Here is a 19,376-nt window from a genome sequence, read left to right on the forward strand (position 1 = left end):
TGGGTCACTTGAAGGAAAGAGAACATGACAAATACACAACGGTTTAAAAAGATTCAAAATGCAAAAAACCCAATTTGGAGCAATTGCTCTTCCACAAAAGGTTTTAGTTTCGATTTCTAACATCTGTATTGTGCACGTAAGTTTAGTATGCTATCACTCCTCTCAATAAAAAAAATTATTCAATTAAAAAATATATATATATTAAAATAGACACTTGATACTTATTTCCAAGGCAACATGCATTATATTTTTTTTTTTCTTCTCTGGGTAGTACGATAGTAGAGTAGTAGGTAAGAGCAGTCAACCTTGTAAAAATCGATGCACAGTTTAGGCCATCTTCAAACCTTCAAGATTCAAGCCACCATATTATTAATCCAAGAATTGACTGATATGTCTGCGTTGCCATTTAAACGAAGGCACTCGCTCACATTTCCTTTTCAAGTTTCTCATTTCAGAACTTTGAATTTAAATAAACCCAAAATTGTGGTCTAACAAAAACAGTCATGAGTATACAATTAGCCTGTTAGCGGCCCCGTAAGCTTAATTTAGCTTCTTGGCTAAAAAGAAAAAGCTTGATTTAGCTATGGTGAAGGTGAGTGGGTGTTGAATAACTTAAAATGGGCTAGACAAAATGCTCGGTTGGATATTCATTCTCATATCCATTGTAATCATAATACAATCGCTCCCCTTTTGGTATGTCTCTGTTTGCAATCAGTAAAACCCGACTCTCACCATTGACATCATATCTTACACATTTTAGGTTCTGCTTCTTTCTCCCATCCCTGCACCAAATTTCAGTAACTTAGATTATATTGGCCAAGTGGCCAGCAAGACAAGGTTGGAAGCAATATACATACAGAAGGCAGAAAATAAAACTTTGGAATGGAGGTGAGCTTACGGTGTGTGATTGTTGATGCCATTGACGAAGCGGGCAATGTTACCATGCTTGTCAGGACAAATGACAAGGCTTTTTGAAGGGTTAGCAGCTGAAAGCAATGTCATCATGCTATCCCCATCATCATTTTCACGGTTCTTCAAGTAATCTACATCTCCAGCATATTCTGTAATTATTGTCAAATCCCTGATAAATTTATCAGCCTCTACTGTGAACCTGTGAAAATCAAGTAACTATACTGAATCAGGGACTCAATTGTATCAACTACCAAGAGAAAATATTTGTTTTTTCATAAACTCACCCCTCCTGAGGATCAAAAACAACCATGAGGGGTGGACATTCTCCTCTATCCATCATGCTCTTGCACAAATTCAAAGTTTCAATATCTTCTTTCGACAAAACCTGCAAAGACAGTATTGTGATAATCAGTTATGACATTGTCAATGCAAGCCATAAGACAAATGTACTTTTTGGATCACCCCTCAAATTCAGAAAATCAAATATCATATAGTAGGACTTCTCTACCAGAATAATCAGGATATTTCTATGCATATAACATCAATCTCTAGATGTAACTTATGGATACATGAAAATAACAAAAGACATGCTGTTTCCGGAGTCATATGCTTGCAAGTGCTAATGTTCAGTCAATCCCAGTGGTTAAAATGCAATCTTCTACCATGATACTGAGCTTTTGTTGAAATACGCTGAAATTTTTCTCGTTCCCTGGTTAAGTAACATTGAGACCTCATGCAGAGCTCTGGACACTGTCCACATGTTTTTTTAACTTATAAGGAACTTCACAATAAAAGGGCAGTTGAGGCAGAATTTCAGCACAATTAAACCAGCAGAAGACCATATTTCAGACCATAAATATACGCTATTGAAACTAATATAGTCTCAAACCCAGCAATTCAGCTCAAATCCACCAACACAGTGAATTCTACACCTGTCCTAATTGGTTAGAGAGAGAATTCACTGTACTCTATTAGCCCAACCAACTAGAAGACATCCACACGTGAATTGAAACATTTTTATTGGAGAGGTCACTGTTTACAAGATACCTGCATTCCTCCTTGCTCAAGAGCTGCACAATTGGCCGACCTGGGTGCCAATCTAGGCCTATAAGTAAGCTCATTACTGAACTTAGTCCCAGTGGCAGTCAATGCTGTTGCTAGTGACGCCATTTGTTGCATTCTCCTTGTATGATCCTCGGTGGGACTAAAGGGCAATAATCTCCTTTTCTTTTTGGACATCACCAGGCTGCTTGCCCGCCTTCGCCTCTTTCGGTTATCTATAAAAGTAACAAAATATACAGGACCAAGATGCACCCAGTTATAAACCAGCATAGACATATAAAGAAATAAAACCTTCAGAGTAACCCATAAATAAAAAATGAATATGCATCCTAATAAACTGTTTTCCACTGGCGTTTACCTTGATTAATCTTCTGGAGTGAGTCCGCAGACCTCTTAATCCGAAAAAAATCACTAATTTTGGTCTGATGGAGAGGGAAAGCTGTAGCACACAACGAGAAAGGCAATTGAATCAATAGAAGAATCAGTCAAATCTGAGCATTTCAGCCTCCAAACAAACCAAACAGCTTAAATTGAAAACCCAAATAATAAAAACGAAATACAATTGAAGACATTCAAATCACCCATAAAATTTAGTGCAACAAAAACCCCAGTAGTTAGCTAATGAATCTGGACAGAATAAATAACGAAAATGGGAAGAAAGATAAACCAGGAACGTACACTTGGGCTTTTTGTTCTTGGAGCAACAAGGGCCAAACCATTTTCCTTTAGGCACGTGAACAAGGATGGGTCTCAGGCAAAACAAATGGTACCCTCTGTTACAGTTACAGCCGTCGCACAGAAGCAGCTCGGCCGGAGAGTCACCTGACCCACATTCCTCGCAGGAAACGTCGCCGTATTCAGAATCCGAAGCACTATCAGAGTCATCGTCGACTATTTGAGAACGAGAAAGAGGCTTGGGGGCTTGGGTTCTTCTCCCCAGCACCACCATATCTTAATTCTTGCTGTCTTTTTTTTTTTTTTTTTTTTGGCCTTTACGGATTTGGTTCCTGCGATGTTGTTGTGCCTATTTAACCAATGGGGCGCATTTCGCGCGCTAATTTTGGTTCGCGGGAAATGATGTTGGCGCCACCTTGGGTCGTTTTGTTAATTATTTGGCGCCACTGTTTCCTGATGGGCCGGGTTGGGTCTAGCCCAATAAGCATGTGCGGGGTTGGGCTTGGGCTGAAAATATTTAAACCCATAACTAAGTGACCCAAATATTAAGGGAAAAGAAACTACGCCTTTACAGCAATTTCCCCTTTATTTTCTTTATTCCAATTAATAAATTTTTTTATTTTTTGCAAAGACCAATTATACAATTTTGTGCTTCCTTTAGCGAAGCCCAATTAATATTTAAAAAACTCTTCATATTTTCATATAAATTAAAAATAAAAAACCAAGGCAATCACCATCTAAGCTGAGAGAGAGAGGGGAGAGATACCTCAAATCCTTAATGAGGGCTCATCGACATCGTCTTCGAATCCATTGCGGCAGCTCTTGGAAGATTTCTCCATTTCCGATCTATTCTATCTGCCTGCCGCCAAGATAATAGATTTCTCCGCCAAATAAATAAAATGCAGGAGCCGATATTGAGAGAGAGAGAGAGAGAGAGAGATAGGGTAGTTTAGAGATTGGATGAGAGCGAAGTGTGATGTGAGTGAGAGAGGTTATTGTGGAAATGCGGCGGCCCAAGGCCGACGAGAGTACCCGAATTGGGTTCGAATCGAAGGGTCTGGAAAATGGAAAATGAAAATAGAAAAAGGAATTTACTCTTGTGAAGTTTGTGTTTGTTTCGTACAACAGTGACCAATGACCGTGGAAATGTAGCCTACGTGGCGACTCCCATTTCCTACTTCCTTCCTACCTCCATTCCGAGTACTAGTAGTAGTAACCCCTTTCGACCCCAAAAAAAAAAATAATAATGTAGTAGTAACCCTTGAAATAATTGTACCTGGTCATTTTTTTTGAGCCTAATTTTAAGTAATAAAAATAAAACATAACAAAATATATAAATTCCTTACATAAAAAATATATATATATTCCATATTTCATCTAAATAGTTATTATTTCTAAAATTATGCGAGGGTGAGAATTTTGAGGAAAAAAATTACATACCATATCGTCATCATTACAATTATCTCTATTATTATACTATTACCATATTACCATATTATCATCGATGTTTGATAATTAGTCCACGTGCGATGTATAGCTATGATCACTTGTTGATTAGTAGTTAACCGGTTGTTATATTAGTAGTTAGATAATAGTTTATTTTGCACGACAATATTAGTTAGTTTGTTAATCGATTTATAAGTTGGTGATTATAATGTAATTAGGGATCGATTAATTTGTACAAATTGAATTCGCTCCAAATAAATAACTATTGATGCTATATGTGAGTACATGTTGAGGATAGTATGGGATTGTTCCTTATAGTGCATGACTTGAACTTCTACCAAAAAATCAATGGAGACTAGAGTGTTTAAAATTGAGCTTCCTAATTTCCTAATTTGGAAAATTCCCTTATACTTTGCGGGTTGTCATAATTTTGAATTTATGTTATTTTACTTTGGCTTATTATCACAAAACGTCCATAAGGTTTACAAATTATCAGATTGCATCCTTAATGTTTTTTTTTTTGTCATTCGTGGTCTTCAAGGTTAGTATGTATGATCACAAATGGTCACTGCCATTAGGTTCCTTCAAAAACTCTGTTAGTTTGCTAACGTGGCATATATTTATATCACAAAACATTATTGAGGTTCACACACCTATCACAAATGGTCCTTACGAAAATTTTTAATTTTAAAATTTTAAAATTCATAACATTTTTGTTTTCTTTTTAAAATTTTATGAATTATAATTAGAAAATATATATTAAATTTTAAATACATGTGACACTATATTATTGTAGATGTAGGCTCCATATATATGCCACATCAACAAACTAATGAAGTTTTTTTAAAATAATTTAAAATTCATAAAATTTAAAAATGAAAAAAAAACTAAAGGTTTAGGGTTCATAAATGGGTCCTCAAGATTAAAATCCTTCTATAAATGGTTTTTTCATTTATAAATAAATTTTAAAAAAAAACAAAATTTTATGAAATTTAAATTAAAAATAAAAAAATTTCGTAGGGACCATTTGTGATAAGTATATAAACCTCAAGGATGTTTTGTGATATATATGTATGCCACGTCAGCAAACTAACAGAGTTTTTGACATAACCTAACGGTAGAGACCATTTGTGATTGCATATACTAACCTTGAGGACTATAAGTGACAACAAAAAAAAAAAAAAAGGCAATTTGATAGTTTCGTAAACTTTAAAGACATTTTGTAATAATAAGCATTTTACTTTTTAATACACCGTCGAGATAAGAGAAAAATCCATGATTGGATGACCAACTAGTTCTTGATTGTTTTTCTTCTAAATATTGAAAAATTCGATCGTTGGGTGCATTTAGCATAGGGAACCAAAAAAAACATAGAGCTTACTTTATAGTTCGCTTGATCCCCATGCCCATGCCCGGGACAAAAACGGCCTGACCCAGGAAAAACCCAACCTCCGTCAAATTGTGAGGGAGGAAACTAGCTCAACTTTTTCCATGGATCCCCGATATCCAAGGCCCCTCAGAATCCACCTAGTTTCATCCACCGATTCTCCCGAGTTCACAGACTTAACTCAGTCTCTGACGCGTTCCAGAATCATTGCGCTCGATGCCGAGTGGAAGCCCATCCGCACCCACCACCAGTCGTCTTTCCCAACAGTCTCTCTCCTCCAACTCGCCTGTCAACTCAGCAGTGACTCGGTCGAGTCAGATGACTCAGTCGTTTTCCTGCTCGACTTATCCTCCATTCCTCTACCTTCAATCTGGGAATTACTTAGAGACGCATTTGTTTCCCCCGACATTCTGAAACTGGGTTTTAGATTTAAGCAGGATTTAATATACTTGTCTTCCACTTTCAGCTCACAAGGATGCGAACAAGGGTTTGACAAGGTAAGAGCTTTAAATTTATCAGTCATGGACTGCTAGCTTGCTGGAAAAATGCGGGAAGTGAAGGGAAAGTTTAACATCAAGCAATTTTCTTTTTATATATACCTCTGTTTTATTCATTTCACAACTTTTGCCCATGAATGAAAATAATCACAAGCTTTTGCTTGGGTGATAGAAATGATTAATATGGTAAGTAAAGTAATTGAGAAATTTTAATCAAACATGACCTTAACTTCCCTTATTGCTCACAATCTAGTAACTTGAACTTATGCGGAAGTGTAACCTGGGTTTGGATTGGTGAAAGCTAAGTTATAATTCTCAAACTGATTTATTTATGGCGTAGACTACTTTGTTTCTGTGAGATGTTGAGGATATGGCCTCGTAGAGGGCTTGTTTCGTAGAAGCTCAGTTGATATTTTCATAAGAGGATTCTGTTTAAAGTTCACAAATTTATCAGGTGGAACCCTTTATGGATATTACGAGCATATACCATCATCTGCAGCACAGTCAACCTGGAAGGAAGACGTCAAAGGATATCAAGAGTTTAGCAACTATCTGCAAAGAAATCCTTGGCATTTCTCTTTCAAAGGTTTGGCTTCTCAAGACCTTTGCTATGTTCATTCGAGTACCAAGTGAAATTCCTATTTTGCTATGCGATGTAAAATTTTAGACTTTTAACTACATGAGGGAGGGATGGGATGGGCGTTCTTACTTCCTATCAAAATTTGTTAATGTAACATCTCTTCTTTAGGAGCTTCAATGTAGTGATTGGTCATGTCGTCCTCTTACAGAAGAGCAGAAAACATATGCAGCCATTGATGCACAGTGTTTGCTTGAAATATTTAATGTCTTCCAAGCCAAGGTCATCAAGGAAGGTCTGTCATACTAGATATGTAACACACTGCTTTCTTGAAATACCATTCTTGTATTTTGTTATATCCTGTTAGTTATGGAAAGTTATTGGAAATCTAAATTTCAGGGAGCTTGATTCACAGTCCCACTGAATCAACCGTGTATCTTGGGTTGAAAGAGGTTCTTGAGAAGCTTGATGTATGTAATAAAATTGTAAGGATGAAATTCCATGAAGCTTTGGATATAGTCCGAGCTACCACTTCTTATATTTATCCTAATATAGCTACAGAAGAGGGAATGGCTTTGAGGACGCGACCTAGGAATACCCTGCCTATGGATGAGTTACTCGCGAGGGTTGTAAACAAATATGGGGAGGAAATTTTGTTGAAAGAATCTGATAAAAGGGCCAGAACTAGCAAAAGAAAATCAAAAAGACGGTCATCAGTGGGTTTGATTTGCAAGGAAAAGCAAGGACAGAGTTTTGAAGATTGGCAAGGTCCACCTCCATGGGATTTGACCTTGGGCGGTGATGGACACCCAAAGTTTCTCTGTGACGTGATGGTAAGTTTTTTCCCATCTGTTTATGTTTTCTTTGCTCTTATTTATTTCACTTTTTCTTTGTCTTACATGGTTGGTGCCGATTACACAGGAAAAAAGAGTGATCGGCAATTGAACTCCCCATCCCCATCCCCCTCTTTCTCTGTTGCCCTATAAGAGTTATTCTAAGATCAAAGAGTTTCTGCTGCTGAATTGTGTGTGCTACTTGCTTGCTCATGCTTATTCAGGTTGAAGGCTTAGCTAAACATTTAAGATGCGTTGGGATCAATGCTGCAATCCCATATTCAAAAAAGCCTGGACCCAGGTATTCTGATGATTGTGCTCTTCTATGTTCAATATCTCGTAGAGTTTGAATATGTTTTAACATCTTTTGAATGATTGTATTGAGGTTTCATTTTATGCAGGGCGTTAATAGAACAAGCAAACAAAGAGAAGAGAGTGCTGTTGACACGGGATGCCAAGCTGCTGAGACATGATTATCTAATAAAAAATCAAATCTATAGGGTAAAGAATCTTCTCAAGAATGAACAGCTACTCGAGGTATGTCTGTGTTCATTTTGAAAATTCTGTACCTTATAAATCAAATTACATATACATACCATGTTTGGAAACTACTTTACTATTTCACAATCATTAATTTAAAATTTTCATAAAACATTGCTAGTGATTCATGGTCCTTCAGGTTAACTTATATAAAGATCTCACTACCTAGAGTCTAGCATTAGATTTAATGAGGCTGTAATTGAATATATTAATCTTGACAACTTATTATGTTTAATGTAAGCATGGTGGGTTTAGCTTAGAAAGTTTAAATTACAAAACTTAAGAATTTATGATGAGTTAGTATCTGATGAAGATGTGATAGATATGTTGAGTGGGACATCCTAGACTCCTAGTTTGTGTTTAGTTTCGGAAGTGCATAGGTAATACTGATACATATTCCTAGATCATAACATTCGAAGAAGCGATTAGAACGTTGAATTTTTGTTAACAGGATGAATCTGATTCTGAAGTGTATTCTTGCAGATCATTGAAACTTTCCAGCTGAAAATTTGTGAGGATCAGCTGATGTCAAGGTGCACCAAATGTAATGGCAGATTTATTCAAAAGCCCTTGACGACTGAAGAGGCTGTTGAAGCTGCGAAAGGTTTTCAAAGAATTCCTAACTGCTTGTTTGATAAGAATATAGAGTTTTGGCAATGTATGGACTGCAACCAACTTTACTGGGAGGTATGTTTATCAATCCTTTCCTCCCTCTCTCTGTCTCTGTCTCTGTCTCTGTCTCTCTCCACTTTACTATAGTGGAGCTGCATGTGTGGTCAGTTTGCATTCTAATTAAAACCTGGAAAAGCAACATGCGCATTTCCATTGTTTACAAAGGAAGGACCACATGGACACTAAACCAAATTATCTTGTTTAAGGGTAATAGATTGGATAATTGACAGGTGATAATGAGAGGCTGTGTGATGGCTTGCAGTCATCTGAGGAGAGCTAATTGCCCATTCTTGGGCCCACAATGAGAGAGATTTATGTTTCTCTCTCCCCCGTAAACTCTTTTGAGTTGTAGATTATATTCAATTCATGTCCTAAGCAAATTATAAATGATTTGATATGTTGCCCTTTATTTCTTCGGAAAACCACATTGAGGCTGTCAAGAGTTTTGATATAATATGACAATTCATTGTCGAACAGTGTTGCTAGCTGTCTTAAAAAATAATTTTTTGTTGTTACAGGGAACTCAATACCACAATGCAGTCCAGAAGTTCATTGATGTTTGCAAGTTGAATGAGTAAATTGAAGTTGATAATCATTGTGCACTAGTCTGTCAGTGGCCCATATATTGCCACTCACTCATGCTTTTTCATATCTTCTCCTTCATCCTTTTTATATTTTTAGGGGTAATATATTCACGTTGAAGTGTTTTGAAGTAATGTATGTTGTCATCCATATATATGCCTAACAAACATCCCCAACTCTGTTTTGGCGATTTGAATTTGATGATGATGCACATCCAATTGGTTGGACCTTTCATTTTGTTGCGGAAACGCTGTCGGTTAAAATGAGAAGAATAAGAATAGAAAAGATTAGGACAGATTCAAGTTGAGAGGGGGTAGTAGAGCAATGAGCATGCCTTTCACTTGTGATGTTCAAATATTATTTTTATCAGTTGTCCTCCTTTTCCCTCCCTGTAGTTTCAACCTGTCACATGCCGCAAAATATTCACTCATGCCCCACAATAGATAGAAGTCAGCTTGATGAAGAAAAAGTACAGCTGCTGCTAAATTTGAGATTTTTTTGGATGCTTAAATGAAAGTAGGGGACAAATGCTCCTGAGTTAACGGCTTTTAACGTATAAATCGTTTTCATTGTCAAGTAGGGAATGTTCGGGGCGATGACTATCTTGATTATAGAGTATGTAATGCGAATTATTTTGAAATTTCTTGGTCTGCCTTCAAGAATAATGTAATGTGAAGCATAGGCCATTTAACTTGCTGGCTTTGCTTTGCTTTACTATGTTAATTAATAATTAATCTTATTTAGGACCTCAAGTTATCTTTAAATATGCATTATGTAACTTTTATAATTGGCTCAGTAATTTTTTAATAATTAATTGAAAAGTAGTCGGTGTTAGGCAAAGCATGATTCAGATCAGATGAAGATAAAGTAATCTTACAAGAACAAACTACTTACTTTGGTCAAGGCTCCAGCTCCATCGAGAGAGGTGGGGAGGAGGAAGAGGAGGAAGTTTCATCTCATCTCACATGGTTAATATTTGAATGTCCATTGGGCCCCACCCTTTTATTTTGCTTTTGTGGCGGTGGGTCCACCTAAGTTGGACCAGCCTAGAGGTTCTTTTTCTTGTAGAGACGGTGAGGCCCAAAAAAGGAATGCCTTCTTTTATTCTTAATGAGGAATGCCTTCTCTCTCTATGCCTTCTTTTTTGGTCGGTTATGTATAGAAGTTGTAACCATTGACATAGCTAGAGCTTCTAGTCTTCTCAAAATTGGGCATTTCAGGACACTTGATTTGAGATTATGTCCACAATACAAATTAATGTAAACACAAGTTATTGCAATATAATTTAGGTGTATAATTTGAGATTATGTATATAATTTACGTGAAATATATAATTAATATGTTATGGAGCATGTGTAGGTGTGCCCCTCATATGGCTGCGTAAATGTGTAGACGCGACCCCACTGCTCCTTCCTATCAAAATTCAATTAAATCATGTTTCATGTCCGCTGCACACGGCACATATGCAGTTACGCCACACAGGGAAGCATTGCTCTTCTTCTCTAAGTTTATTTTACAGAGATGAAACAACGACAAGTCGTTTGAAGCAACGGGTTCGCCCGAAACAAAGAAGTGAGACGTGTCTGTCTGGCAGACAATGGAATGGGATTGTAAAGCAGCATCGCGTGACGTATGGGAGTTTGACTAAAGTCTCATTGTGGTCAGATAATCGTACGGCGGTTAGGAGTGAGCGAGAGAGATGGACACCGCCACATGCGCACGTTCATTATTACAATTGCTTTTTTTCTTTATTATTATTGTCGATTATTTATTTATTTAATAAATTGATGGGATGGAAGTATGGATAAAATGGAAGCACCAGCGCGGTTCCCCAAATATTCTCTCTCCTTCTTCCATCATCGTCGACACGTTTCGCGACCACATGAGCTCTCATGTGGTGGGCTCCCATCATTTTCTGCCACGTGTCCACTGCCTCCAGTCCTTCAGCAGTAGTCGCCCTGCCGCCGTCACCGTTTTCTGCAGAAATGGCTCAGCCTCAGGGTCAGCTGCGACTGCTAGCCTACCTCATTTTCTACAAGTTTTATTTGGATTATACGTGTGATATGAGAGTCCATGAGTTACTTTACTTATGAGTTTTATGACTAAGACCTTTTAACTTGTCGTTTTGCCATACTATCTCTTCTTGTCGTTTATGTTTTCTATAAAAAATTTCATCAATAAGACGCATTCATATCAGAGATTTTTACTTATATTAGAAAGATAATACACAATGCAATGCGTCAATAATAAAATATGTAACATCAGTTCATTGGTATGGTTAGTGAGATGATCTAGATCCTGCTTTTGTAAGAATTTGTGGTTTATCCTGCTTTTGTAAGAATTTGTGGTTTATCCTGCTTTTGTAAGAATTTGTGGTTTTCTATGCTTTATAATTCGCTAGGCCTAGGTAATAATACCACACCTAATGGCTAGCTATAGTAGTGCTAGCTTAATTTAGGTGCTATATAAATGGCTTTTCGAGCCAGACATTAGAGATTTTCTTTTCGTCACTATCTGCATTGTTTGTATTCCGAAATGGGAGGATATAGGAATTAGAGTAAAGATATACATACGTACGTTAGTATAAGTATATGATATCAGTCTCCATTTTCCCTTGCTTATTAGCTCTAGTTGTAAGAAGCTGCTTAATATTGGTATAACATGAAATGACCAATTTACTCCTTCCCCCTCAAGGAAGAAAAGTGAAAATCCAAATATTATACGGGGGAAACAGGGTTAATTATGTAGTGCAGGAAAATTCATCCCATCTTCCTTATTCTCTGGTCAGAAAGAACCGACCAAAAGAGTCTACAGTGCATACGCACACACGCATATATATATATATACAGAGACAGACGCCCACAAAGAATTAATAGCATTGACCAAGAGAAAATAAATTTTATATATATTCTACTAAAACTTAATTATGTGCATGTACATATTATTCCCCAATATATATATGCAGTACAGAGATACTAATATACATATACAATGATAATGAAAGCAGTAAAAGACAAAACTACCCCACTCGCTCTCTCTCTCTCTCTCTCTCTCTCTCCTGTCTCTCTCTCTCTCTCATATAGTTGGCCAACACATGGAACCACACCACATATACCATCATCTCTCAAATGCTTCATGTTTTGCCTTTAAGACCATCTGCGCTTAAAAAGTGGGTGATTTATCCTCTCTCAAGACTTGATATAGCTTTTTCTCTCTTCCCTTTTCTCCTTCTTAGTCCATGGACACAGCTCACTGGCCACAGGTAAAGCAAACCCTTTTTCTTTTTCTTCCATGAAATCATGAAATTATCTTCTTAGGGTTGGGTTTTTCAAAGCTAAGTTTAGCTTAGCTTTGGGTTTTCAAACTTATATCTCTTTCTTGATACTTTGTTTAAAGTAGTTTGTATACTTTTCTTCGCTCCACATATCCACACTGAGAAGAGAATCATGTTTAGCTCAGCTCCCCACTAATATCTGAAATTTATATTGTTGTCTTCCAAGGTCTTTCATTTTTGTCTCGGAAGTTGAAAGTATTGCACTTTTTTCTTTCTTTTTTTCTTCCCATCATCTGATAAAGTAGGTTTGTTTTTATTGCTGCTGTTGTAATCCTGATCATCAAAGTGTAAAAAAGCAACTCCCTCTTGTTTACTTTGTCCTTGTTTTCTTCCTTTTATTTTCTTCCTCCATCTTTCTCTAAATTTTTCGAGTTACATACAGACGATACAAATACTTTTCTGGTTTTTCGATCATCCCCAAAGTTATGGCCTTTTCCTGTCGCTTTTATTTTTTGGGTTTATTTTTATTTCTTCTTTTCAGGGGGTTGGAGTGGTTAAATCCATGGAAGATTCTTCTCCTTCAAGGCCCATCTTAGAGAGAAGGGCAAGGCCTCAAAAGGATCAAGCTTTGAATTGTCCAAGGTGCAATTCAACCACCACTAAATTCTGCTATTACAACAATTATAGTCTCTCTCAGCCAAGATATTTTTGCAAGACTTGTAGAAGGTATTGGACTGAAGGCGGCTCTCTAAGAAATGTTCCTGTGGGTGGAGGCTCAAGGAAGAATAATAAGAGATCGAATTCATCTTCACCGTCAACCTCTTCAGCAAAGAAGGTTGCTCATGATCATCATAATCATGTCACCACCAATACCCCACATGGCAATTTCCCTCAGCACCACGACTCTGCGTCTCAAAACCCTAAGATCCATTTCCAAGGCCAAGATCTCAACTTAGCATACCCACCAACTGATCAGGAATATGATCAGGTACTACCCTTTAGTATTGACAACAAAAGCCAGCACCAGCTGAACCCTAGCTCTTCTACCACGACTTCATCTCATCATCATCATTTGTCAGCTATGGAGCTGCTCAAGACTGGGATTGCATCAAGGGGGTTGGCCTCTTTCATGCCCATGGGTGTGCCTGATCATTCGAATAATAATAATAATATTACAATGTTTTCTACTGGGTTTCCCATGGGTGTGCAGGAATTCAAGCCAAGTCATGGGCTGAGTTTTTCTCTAGATGGGTTCGAGAGTAGCGGGTACGGATGTCTTCAAGGGGTGCAAGAGGCAAACAATAGTCATGCAAGGCTCTTGTTTCCTACAGATGAGGATTTGAAGCAGCAGATTCCAAGCACCACTACTATCACCACTGAATTTGATCAGCACACCAGAGGGGAAGGGGATTCTGGTGGGTATTGGAACGGAATGTTAGGTGGAGGTTCATGGTAAAAAGAAAAAGAAAAAAGAGAGATATATAATGATGTAGAAGAAAAGAAGGTATTTTGGTTTGTTTTTCTGGATCACCTCACCTGGTGGGTGGCACCGTGGCATGTTTGGAGTTTGACGAAAAGAGCAAAGTAATAATAGGGTACACGAGCTTCTTCCTTTCCTTTTTCATGATCATCAGTGTGTGTGTGAATTAATTAATTTTGTTTCTTCTTTTTTCTTTTTTCTTCTCTCTCACTCTCACTCTCTTTGGTTTTTGTTTTTCCCTTTCTTTACTCTTTGATGGATCCATGTGGATGTTTTGAAGCTTAATTTTTGGTTGGCTTCAAAAGGGCCATGTCATGATGAATGCTGAATTCCTTAAAAAGTCATGAACAAGAGTCCAAGGAAGTCTCCCTGTTTCTTTTTAGGGTTCCTTAAAGAAGATAAATTACAAGACGATCGATCTCCATCTCCATCTCCTAGCTGCTTGTTGAGCTCAGCTTGCACTGTGGCCTTGGCTTGGGGTGATATATGTTTTTCAGTTAATTAGCTGATTAATTAGGTAGCAAAGCAAGAGTCGTCGCGATGATTTGTTAAATTATGTATGCAGCAGTGCCAGCAGAGCAGAGCAGAATGACTTGTATGTTGTTTATTATTTACTAGTTAACATTTGGATTTGTGGGTTGATTAGCGCAGTTGATGATGGGGTTAATTATTGGTTTGAAGTAATTAAAGTGAGTTGGAATGATGGGCGTCAATCCTTTATTAGGAAAAGTTTCTGCTTTTGTGTGTTGTTTTTGCTTGGCAACAGGTCACAAGTGTCAGGTCTTTTCAGCACCATCTGCGCCTTTGAGATTCTTTCTTCCGCCCATTTATGGTACGGCCATGGCCACCCCCAACCCAACCCAACCCAACCCTCCATCATCATATACTGTATACACACCCAATTAAGTTAAAAGATTAATTCAAAATTTCGTTAAAACCCTATTTAAAATAAAAGTAAAACTAAAAATTATTCCTTTCCGTTATTATTCCCCTATTTTGTCATATCATTATATTCATTATTGTTATATTAAAAGACAAAGGAGCTCTACTCTCTCTCCCTATCCTAGTCCCTACTCTTGACTTGGTTTGGCTTAAGGAGGTGGGATCCACAAACATTCCCCTCGGTAACCATGATAGGGAATTATCTCCTCCACTCTACAAAATCTTCCAGATGTAGACCTTAATATATTGTATATATATATTAGATTCATATAGGAATAGATAGAGCTTCTAAGATTTCCTATACCATTGTCTTTTCTTGCTCTATGCTATGGTGTTGAGCACTAGGGCTAGATTAGCTTGTTACTGTAATATTGTAGGTGGAGGTTCACCACCCACCATGAACATCCCTTTCTTGCCAAACCCTTATTAGGGATCTCTACAATCTACTCCACCAATCTTGCTTCCCTTGATTTTTAATTTTTTTAATTTTTATATTTTTTCATTTTGTTTAGTGAAATTTGCCAACTTATACAAATGGGGTATTAGTTGGATTGATTCAAACCTTTAATATACTCTCAAAAGGTCTTGGATTTAAATTCCCATGATATTCATGTCACGTGTATGTGAGTTTCTCCTCCCTCGACAACCGAAAAACAAATGCCAACCCATGGGCTGTTTCTTTTTGAACTTCGCATATTTATGTCAATTATTCGAGTTAAGAATTAGTCACAGGTTTCCAACAATACAGTGTCGGTGATGAGGATTGATTAGGTTCATGGGGATAACAGTACTAGTGTAGCAAAACAAATAGAAAACGCAGAGTAGCTATCTAACTAGTCAATGCATTACAATGTGTGAATATTATATGCATATAATATTAGGGTAGAAACACAACTTTGGTCACTATGTTGTGACGCAAAATCGTAGTTAATTGTTTTAATTTTTCGATTTTGGTCGTATTTGATTCCGTGAGATATAGAGAGAGTTGCACTGTAGGACTAGGTCAAACTGTTCACCATCTTACAAGCCTGCTCAACCCAAATTGATATAGTTGTTTGGATTTTTAGGTTTAATGGTTCTTGAATTTTGATCCAATTTGCATTCTGATCTCTCAATTTCTAAAATCGTTCTTGTGATCCTTTAACTTGGCAAATTTTGGTGGGGTTGGGTTGGAGAGGTTGTGGATATTATGGCAAGGATAGGAAGAAGGTTTTTTTATTTCTTATTTTTGAGTGAAATGAATATTTAGATGGTGGAAATGTAAAATTTAAAAAAAACCATTTTGCCCATGCATTTAACGGAAAAGATAACAAAATTGACGTTAGAACCATTTGTCCTAACGAAAATGAAGTTGAAGAACGACTTTGGAAATTGAGGGACCAAAATGCGAATCGGGTCAAAATTCAAGTGCCATTAGACCCAAAAATCATCTTTGTTTTAATAATTTTTTTTAAACATGTGTCTTCATATGATTGGGTAAATCAACTACACCTCTAGCGTGGATTTATCTCACCCGTCAGAATCGATTGTGGATCTACTTTGCCCCACTCTTCTCTTCGTGACTCGGCAAAACCACAAACCAAACCGTAGCTAATCAATGTGGTTTGGTTCGGCTAGTACGGAGTATTTTCGTCACAACCAATCTATATCGAACTGTGCTCACCCCTAGTTTGTTGAATATAAAGCATTAGGCATAGCTGGCTTGAAAAGTTGGTCCGGAGGTGTTGTGGGGCCGCTCCTTTATCAAGTCCATAAGGTATGGACTTAAAAAGGAAAAAGCCCATACCGATACAATTGGGGACCTCTCATATTTGAAGCAATGGGCTGTCTGGTGCTGTGGGCCGAAAGTGCTGCAAGAGCGAAGCGCGAAACTTGAGAAATCGGAAAACCTTAGCGAAGTAAGCTCTGGGTTTGTGAGGGGGGTTGTTGAGTATATGGAGAAGAAAGTCATGGTGGAACTTACTGATCCTTCAAACATTCTCACCAATTCCCCCATTCGAACCACGGTAGCAACAGAAACTTTCATCTAGCATAAATATTTCTTCACCTTCTCTGGAACTGATAAGGAAATCAGTCCCTTTTCCACCCAAACCAAAACTAAAAGGAGCTTAAGTTACGCATGTGATATCTTCACACAACTGTATTTATTAACACATAAATTTGATGATGGTTTACATCTACAATGGGTTCATTCAAAGCACATGGCAAGAGACAATTACAAACTTTCAAGGAAAATGTCAAGTTGCTGTACAAACAACAATACCACATTCAATAGGAATGGATGCCTTCGGTACACTTAATTACATCAATAGGAATGAATGGCAGGACCCTTTGCTATTGCTTTGCTGCTACCAATCCTCCTTCACAATTTTTGACTTCTCAAATATGAACTTCCCTTCCTTGTACTTCTGTGATGCCTCATAAGCTCGTTCATACTTCCACCCCAACACCTCACGGCAATCACCGCAATGGATGTCTGCAACAGTATGCAGTCCAGTCAACAGATGTCTGTCTTCTTTTGTCCCAACAACAACATTCATCGCGTGGGAGAACAGAAAAGCTCGGCCATGTCTTCCCTATAACAAAATGTTGGAAAACAAATGTTTGACAAGAGAACATATGCCCAGATCCGATTATCACAGCCAAATACATGAGATGAAACCATACGGTCAGATGTTTTTCTTTGTTTGTTTTCTAACACAGACGCAAAACACTGGAGTTACAAGATCAAGCACAAAGAGCAAACTAGGTTTTTTAGTCAATCTAATTCCGCCTTCATTTTCTCTTTGACCGATATGAATTCATGTAAAGCTAAAGGAAAGTTACCCTCTCATGTTGATTTGGTACATTCTCTGTTCTTATATTGATCACAGCAAAGAACCCTAATGATTAGCCAAATAGTAAAACAAAGAACAAAAAGCAGAGAACCTACAAAGATGGAGTTGGCACCCCAATTGCAATTCTGCTATGGAATATAGATGATGATCTTTCTCTAAGAAAATTTACCCTCTTTCTGTAAACCACTTGATTCCTAACCCCCATCAATTTAAAGCTCTACAACAGTCAATTATCACTTGGGAAGAAAATAATAAAAACTCGAAAGAAATATAAACAAAAGTCTTATTTCTCAAAAATAAAGATAAAGAAGCATAAGTCGAACAATATTCTGGATGCCTCACCTGAAAAGCCTTAGAAATTATATCATCATGAAGTGAAACATGGTTTCGGCAATTACAACAGCTGTACAATCTAGGCCCTACCAAATCCGCCATTAATTAACAAATTCAGCTCTAAACACCTCACTGCTCGCCAACCAGGGAAAAAAAAAAAAAGAAAAAAAAAAAAAAAGAAAGAGAAAAGGAAGCAAAAGAAACAGAGACAATTACTCACGGAGACAGAGAAGTCTAAGGGGTGGAAACCCAAGTAGCAGCAAATTCTGTAAAATCAAAACAGGAACAAAAGATAAAGAGAAAGATCATAAATTTATTTACCTAGAACAAGATCAAAAGTCACCCAGAAGCCTGCAACAACGGATAAGGGGCACCAACCGAGTTAGCGTGCACGATTAGACCCAGACAGATTACGAGTTCGAACAAAGATTCCAAAAGTAAAATATTAAAAATGGGTGTGGAGTGAAAGAGACAGGATTGCAATTAAGGGTAAGCAACAAGAACATTTGCAAGATGAATATTAACAACCAAATGTTAAAATAAATAAATAAATGATTAGGAAAGGAAAAGTTGGAGTCTTTGAAGTGAAATCCATGGGAGAGAATAGAACCCATTAATTAATTGCGTATTATAATGGGAAGGGATGAGGGTCTGATAAAGAGTGGATAAATTATTTTAATTTATACTTGAAGAATTGAAGCAATAAATCTCGTTGATTACTAACAGTCAAGCACTGCAATCAAATTCATGAAATTTACAGAGAAATAACAAAAACAAAATGTAAATTTCGGAGGTTTTTTCTTTTCGGTTGCCAAAAACACTGACCTTTTTCTTCGGCAGTGTGACTTTACTTTGGGCCCTTGAGGTTTCACAGGGAATGGTTTGCGTGCAAACTCTAACAATTAATAGAGTGAGGGGAAGAATTTTCTGCAATATTTTTGAGTTTGATGACTTGTTGAGTCACCAAGAGGCAAAAGCCAACTCACGCGCGCCAAGATAGAGACTTCACACGCGCAAGCTTACCACACTAGAAGAAGAGAAGACACAGCAGCAGGAGGTCCAAATTTTCGACAAAAATGTTTCAAGTTTTAATATTTATGGCATTTAAAGCCCTGCAACTCTTTGTTAATTAAGAATTTGCATAACAGCAGCAGCAGCAGCAGCACACTTGAAAGTTTCAACCTTCAAAGGAGGTTCCTTTGTGCCTTGTATTAAGTCGGGAGGCAAAACATCAATCGGAAACCGGGGAAAGCAAAGAACTTTACCAATCAGCATAATCTAGGATTTTGCTATTGATTAATATTTTTTACAGGAAGCCATAATGAAA

At 37.3% G+C, this 19,376-nt stretch overlaps 4 protein-coding genes across 5 annotated transcripts; 2 read left to right on the forward strand and 2 right to left on the reverse strand.

Moving 5' to 3' along the window:
• Positions 1–429: 429 nt before the first annotated feature.
• On the reverse strand, positions 430–3,772 carry LOC117618836 (histone-lysine N-methyltransferase ATXR6). The gene is made up of 7 exons (XM_034348581.1): positions 3,416–3,772; positions 2,653–3,156; positions 2,333–2,413; positions 1,960–2,189; positions 1,197–1,297; positions 899–1,111; positions 430–782 (listed from the first exon to the last, which is right to left on the reverse strand). The coding sequence occupies exons 2-7, from the start codon at positions 2,921–2,923 to the stop codon at positions 623–625; spliced, it is 1,056 nt and encodes a 351-aa protein (XP_034204472.1). The 5' UTR covers positions 2,924–3,156; positions 3,416–3,772; the 3' UTR covers positions 430–622.
• A 1,656-nt stretch (positions 3,773–5,428) lies between these two features.
• Positions 5,429–9,417, forward strand: LOC117619931. The gene is made up of 8 exons (XM_034350008.1): positions 5,429–5,979; positions 6,434–6,565; positions 6,728–6,851; positions 6,956–7,389; positions 7,614–7,690; positions 7,791–7,926; positions 8,413–8,616; positions 9,120–9,417. The coding sequence occupies exons 1-8, from the start codon at positions 5,587–5,589 to the stop codon at positions 9,177–9,179; spliced, it is 1,560 nt and encodes a 519-aa protein (XP_034205899.1). The 5' UTR covers positions 5,429–5,586; the 3' UTR covers positions 9,180–9,417.
• A 2,864-nt stretch (positions 9,418–12,281) lies between these two features.
• LOC117619593 (dof zinc finger protein DOF4.6-like) lies at positions 12,282–14,650 on the forward strand. 2 transcript variants are annotated; one of them, XR_004584590.1, is made up of 3 exons: positions 12,282–12,445; positions 12,999–14,052; positions 14,218–14,650. XR_004584590.1 is itself a non-coding variant. In XM_034349584.1 (2 exons), the coding sequence occupies exons 1-2, from the start codon at positions 12,422–12,424 to the stop codon at positions 13,911–13,913; spliced, it is 939 nt and encodes a 312-aa protein (XP_034205475.1). In that variant the 5' UTR covers positions 12,282–12,421; the 3' UTR covers positions 13,914–14,640. The 2 variants fall into 2 exon arrangements, 1 of the variants encoding a protein (XP_034205475.1); XM_034349584.1 differs by having other exon boundaries at positions 12,999–14,640.
• A 2,342-nt stretch (positions 14,651–16,992) lies between these two features.
• LOC117619964 (protein yippee-like At4g27745) lies at positions 16,993–18,971 on the reverse strand. Its single transcript, XM_034350039.1, has 4 exons — positions 18,875–18,971; positions 18,371–18,400; positions 18,059–18,181; positions 16,993–17,455 (listed from the first exon to the last, which is right to left on the reverse strand). The coding sequence occupies exons 3-4, from the start codon at positions 18,149–18,151 to the stop codon at positions 17,228–17,230; spliced, it is 321 nt and encodes a 106-aa protein (XP_034205930.1). The 5' UTR covers positions 18,152–18,181; positions 18,371–18,400; positions 18,875–18,971; the 3' UTR covers positions 16,993–17,227.
• Positions 18,972–19,376: the final 405 nt, after the last annotated feature.

The sequence above is a fragment of the Prunus dulcis genome, chromosome 2 (assembly GCF_902201215.1).
Source record: "Prunus dulcis chromosome 2, ALMONDv2, whole genome shotgun sequence".
Taxonomy (NCBI): domain Eukaryota; kingdom Viridiplantae; phylum Streptophyta; class Magnoliopsida; order Rosales; family Rosaceae; genus Prunus; species Prunus dulcis.

What these genes read in the sequence shown, in the direction of transcription:
- LOC117619593 (XM_034349584.1), top strand. Translation starts at nt 12,422, where the DNA reads ATGGACACAGCTCACTGGCCACAG. An exon ending in ACACAGCTCACTGGCCACAG is followed by an intron (nt 12,446 to 12,998) that starts GTAAAGCAAACC and finishes TCTTCTTTTCAG; the next exon opens with GGGGTTGGAGTGGTTAAATC.
- LOC117619931 (XM_034350008.1), top strand. Translation starts at nt 5,587, where the DNA reads ATGGATCCCCGATATCCAAGGCCCCTCAGAATCCACCTAGTTTCATCC. An exon ending in TTGGCATTTCTCTTTCAAAG is followed by an intron (nt 6,566 to 6,727) that starts GTTTGGCTTCTC and finishes TCTCTTCTTTAG; the next exon opens with GAGCTTCAATGTAGTGATTG. An exon ending in TCAAAAAAGCCTGGACCCAG is followed by an intron (nt 7,691 to 7,790) that starts GTATTCTGATGA and finishes CATTTTATGCAG; the next exon opens with GGCGTTAATAGAACAAGCAA.
- LOC117618836 (XM_034348581.1), bottom strand. Translation starts at nt 2,923, where the DNA reads ATGGTGGTGCTGGGGAGAAGAACCCAAGCCCCCAAGCCTCTTTCTCGT. An exon ending in ACTCCAGAAGATTAATCAAG is followed by an intron (nt 2,190 to 2,332) that starts GTAAACGCCAGT and finishes TTACTTTTATAG; the next exon opens with ATAACCGAAAGAGGCGAAGG. An exon ending in TTGAGCAAGGAGGAATGCAG is followed by an intron (nt 1,298 to 1,959) that starts GTATCTTGTAAA and finishes CTGTCTTTGCAG; the next exon opens with GTTTTGTCGAAAGAAGATAT.
- LOC117619964 (XM_034350039.1), bottom strand. Translation starts at nt 18,151, where the DNA reads ATGGCGGATTTGGTAGGGCCTAGATTGTACAGCTGTTGTAATTGCCGA. An exon ending in TAATTTCTAAGGCTTTTCAG is followed by an intron (nt 17,456 to 18,058) that starts GTGAGGCATCCA and finishes ATTTTGTTATAG; the next exon opens with GGAAGACATGGCCGAGCTTT.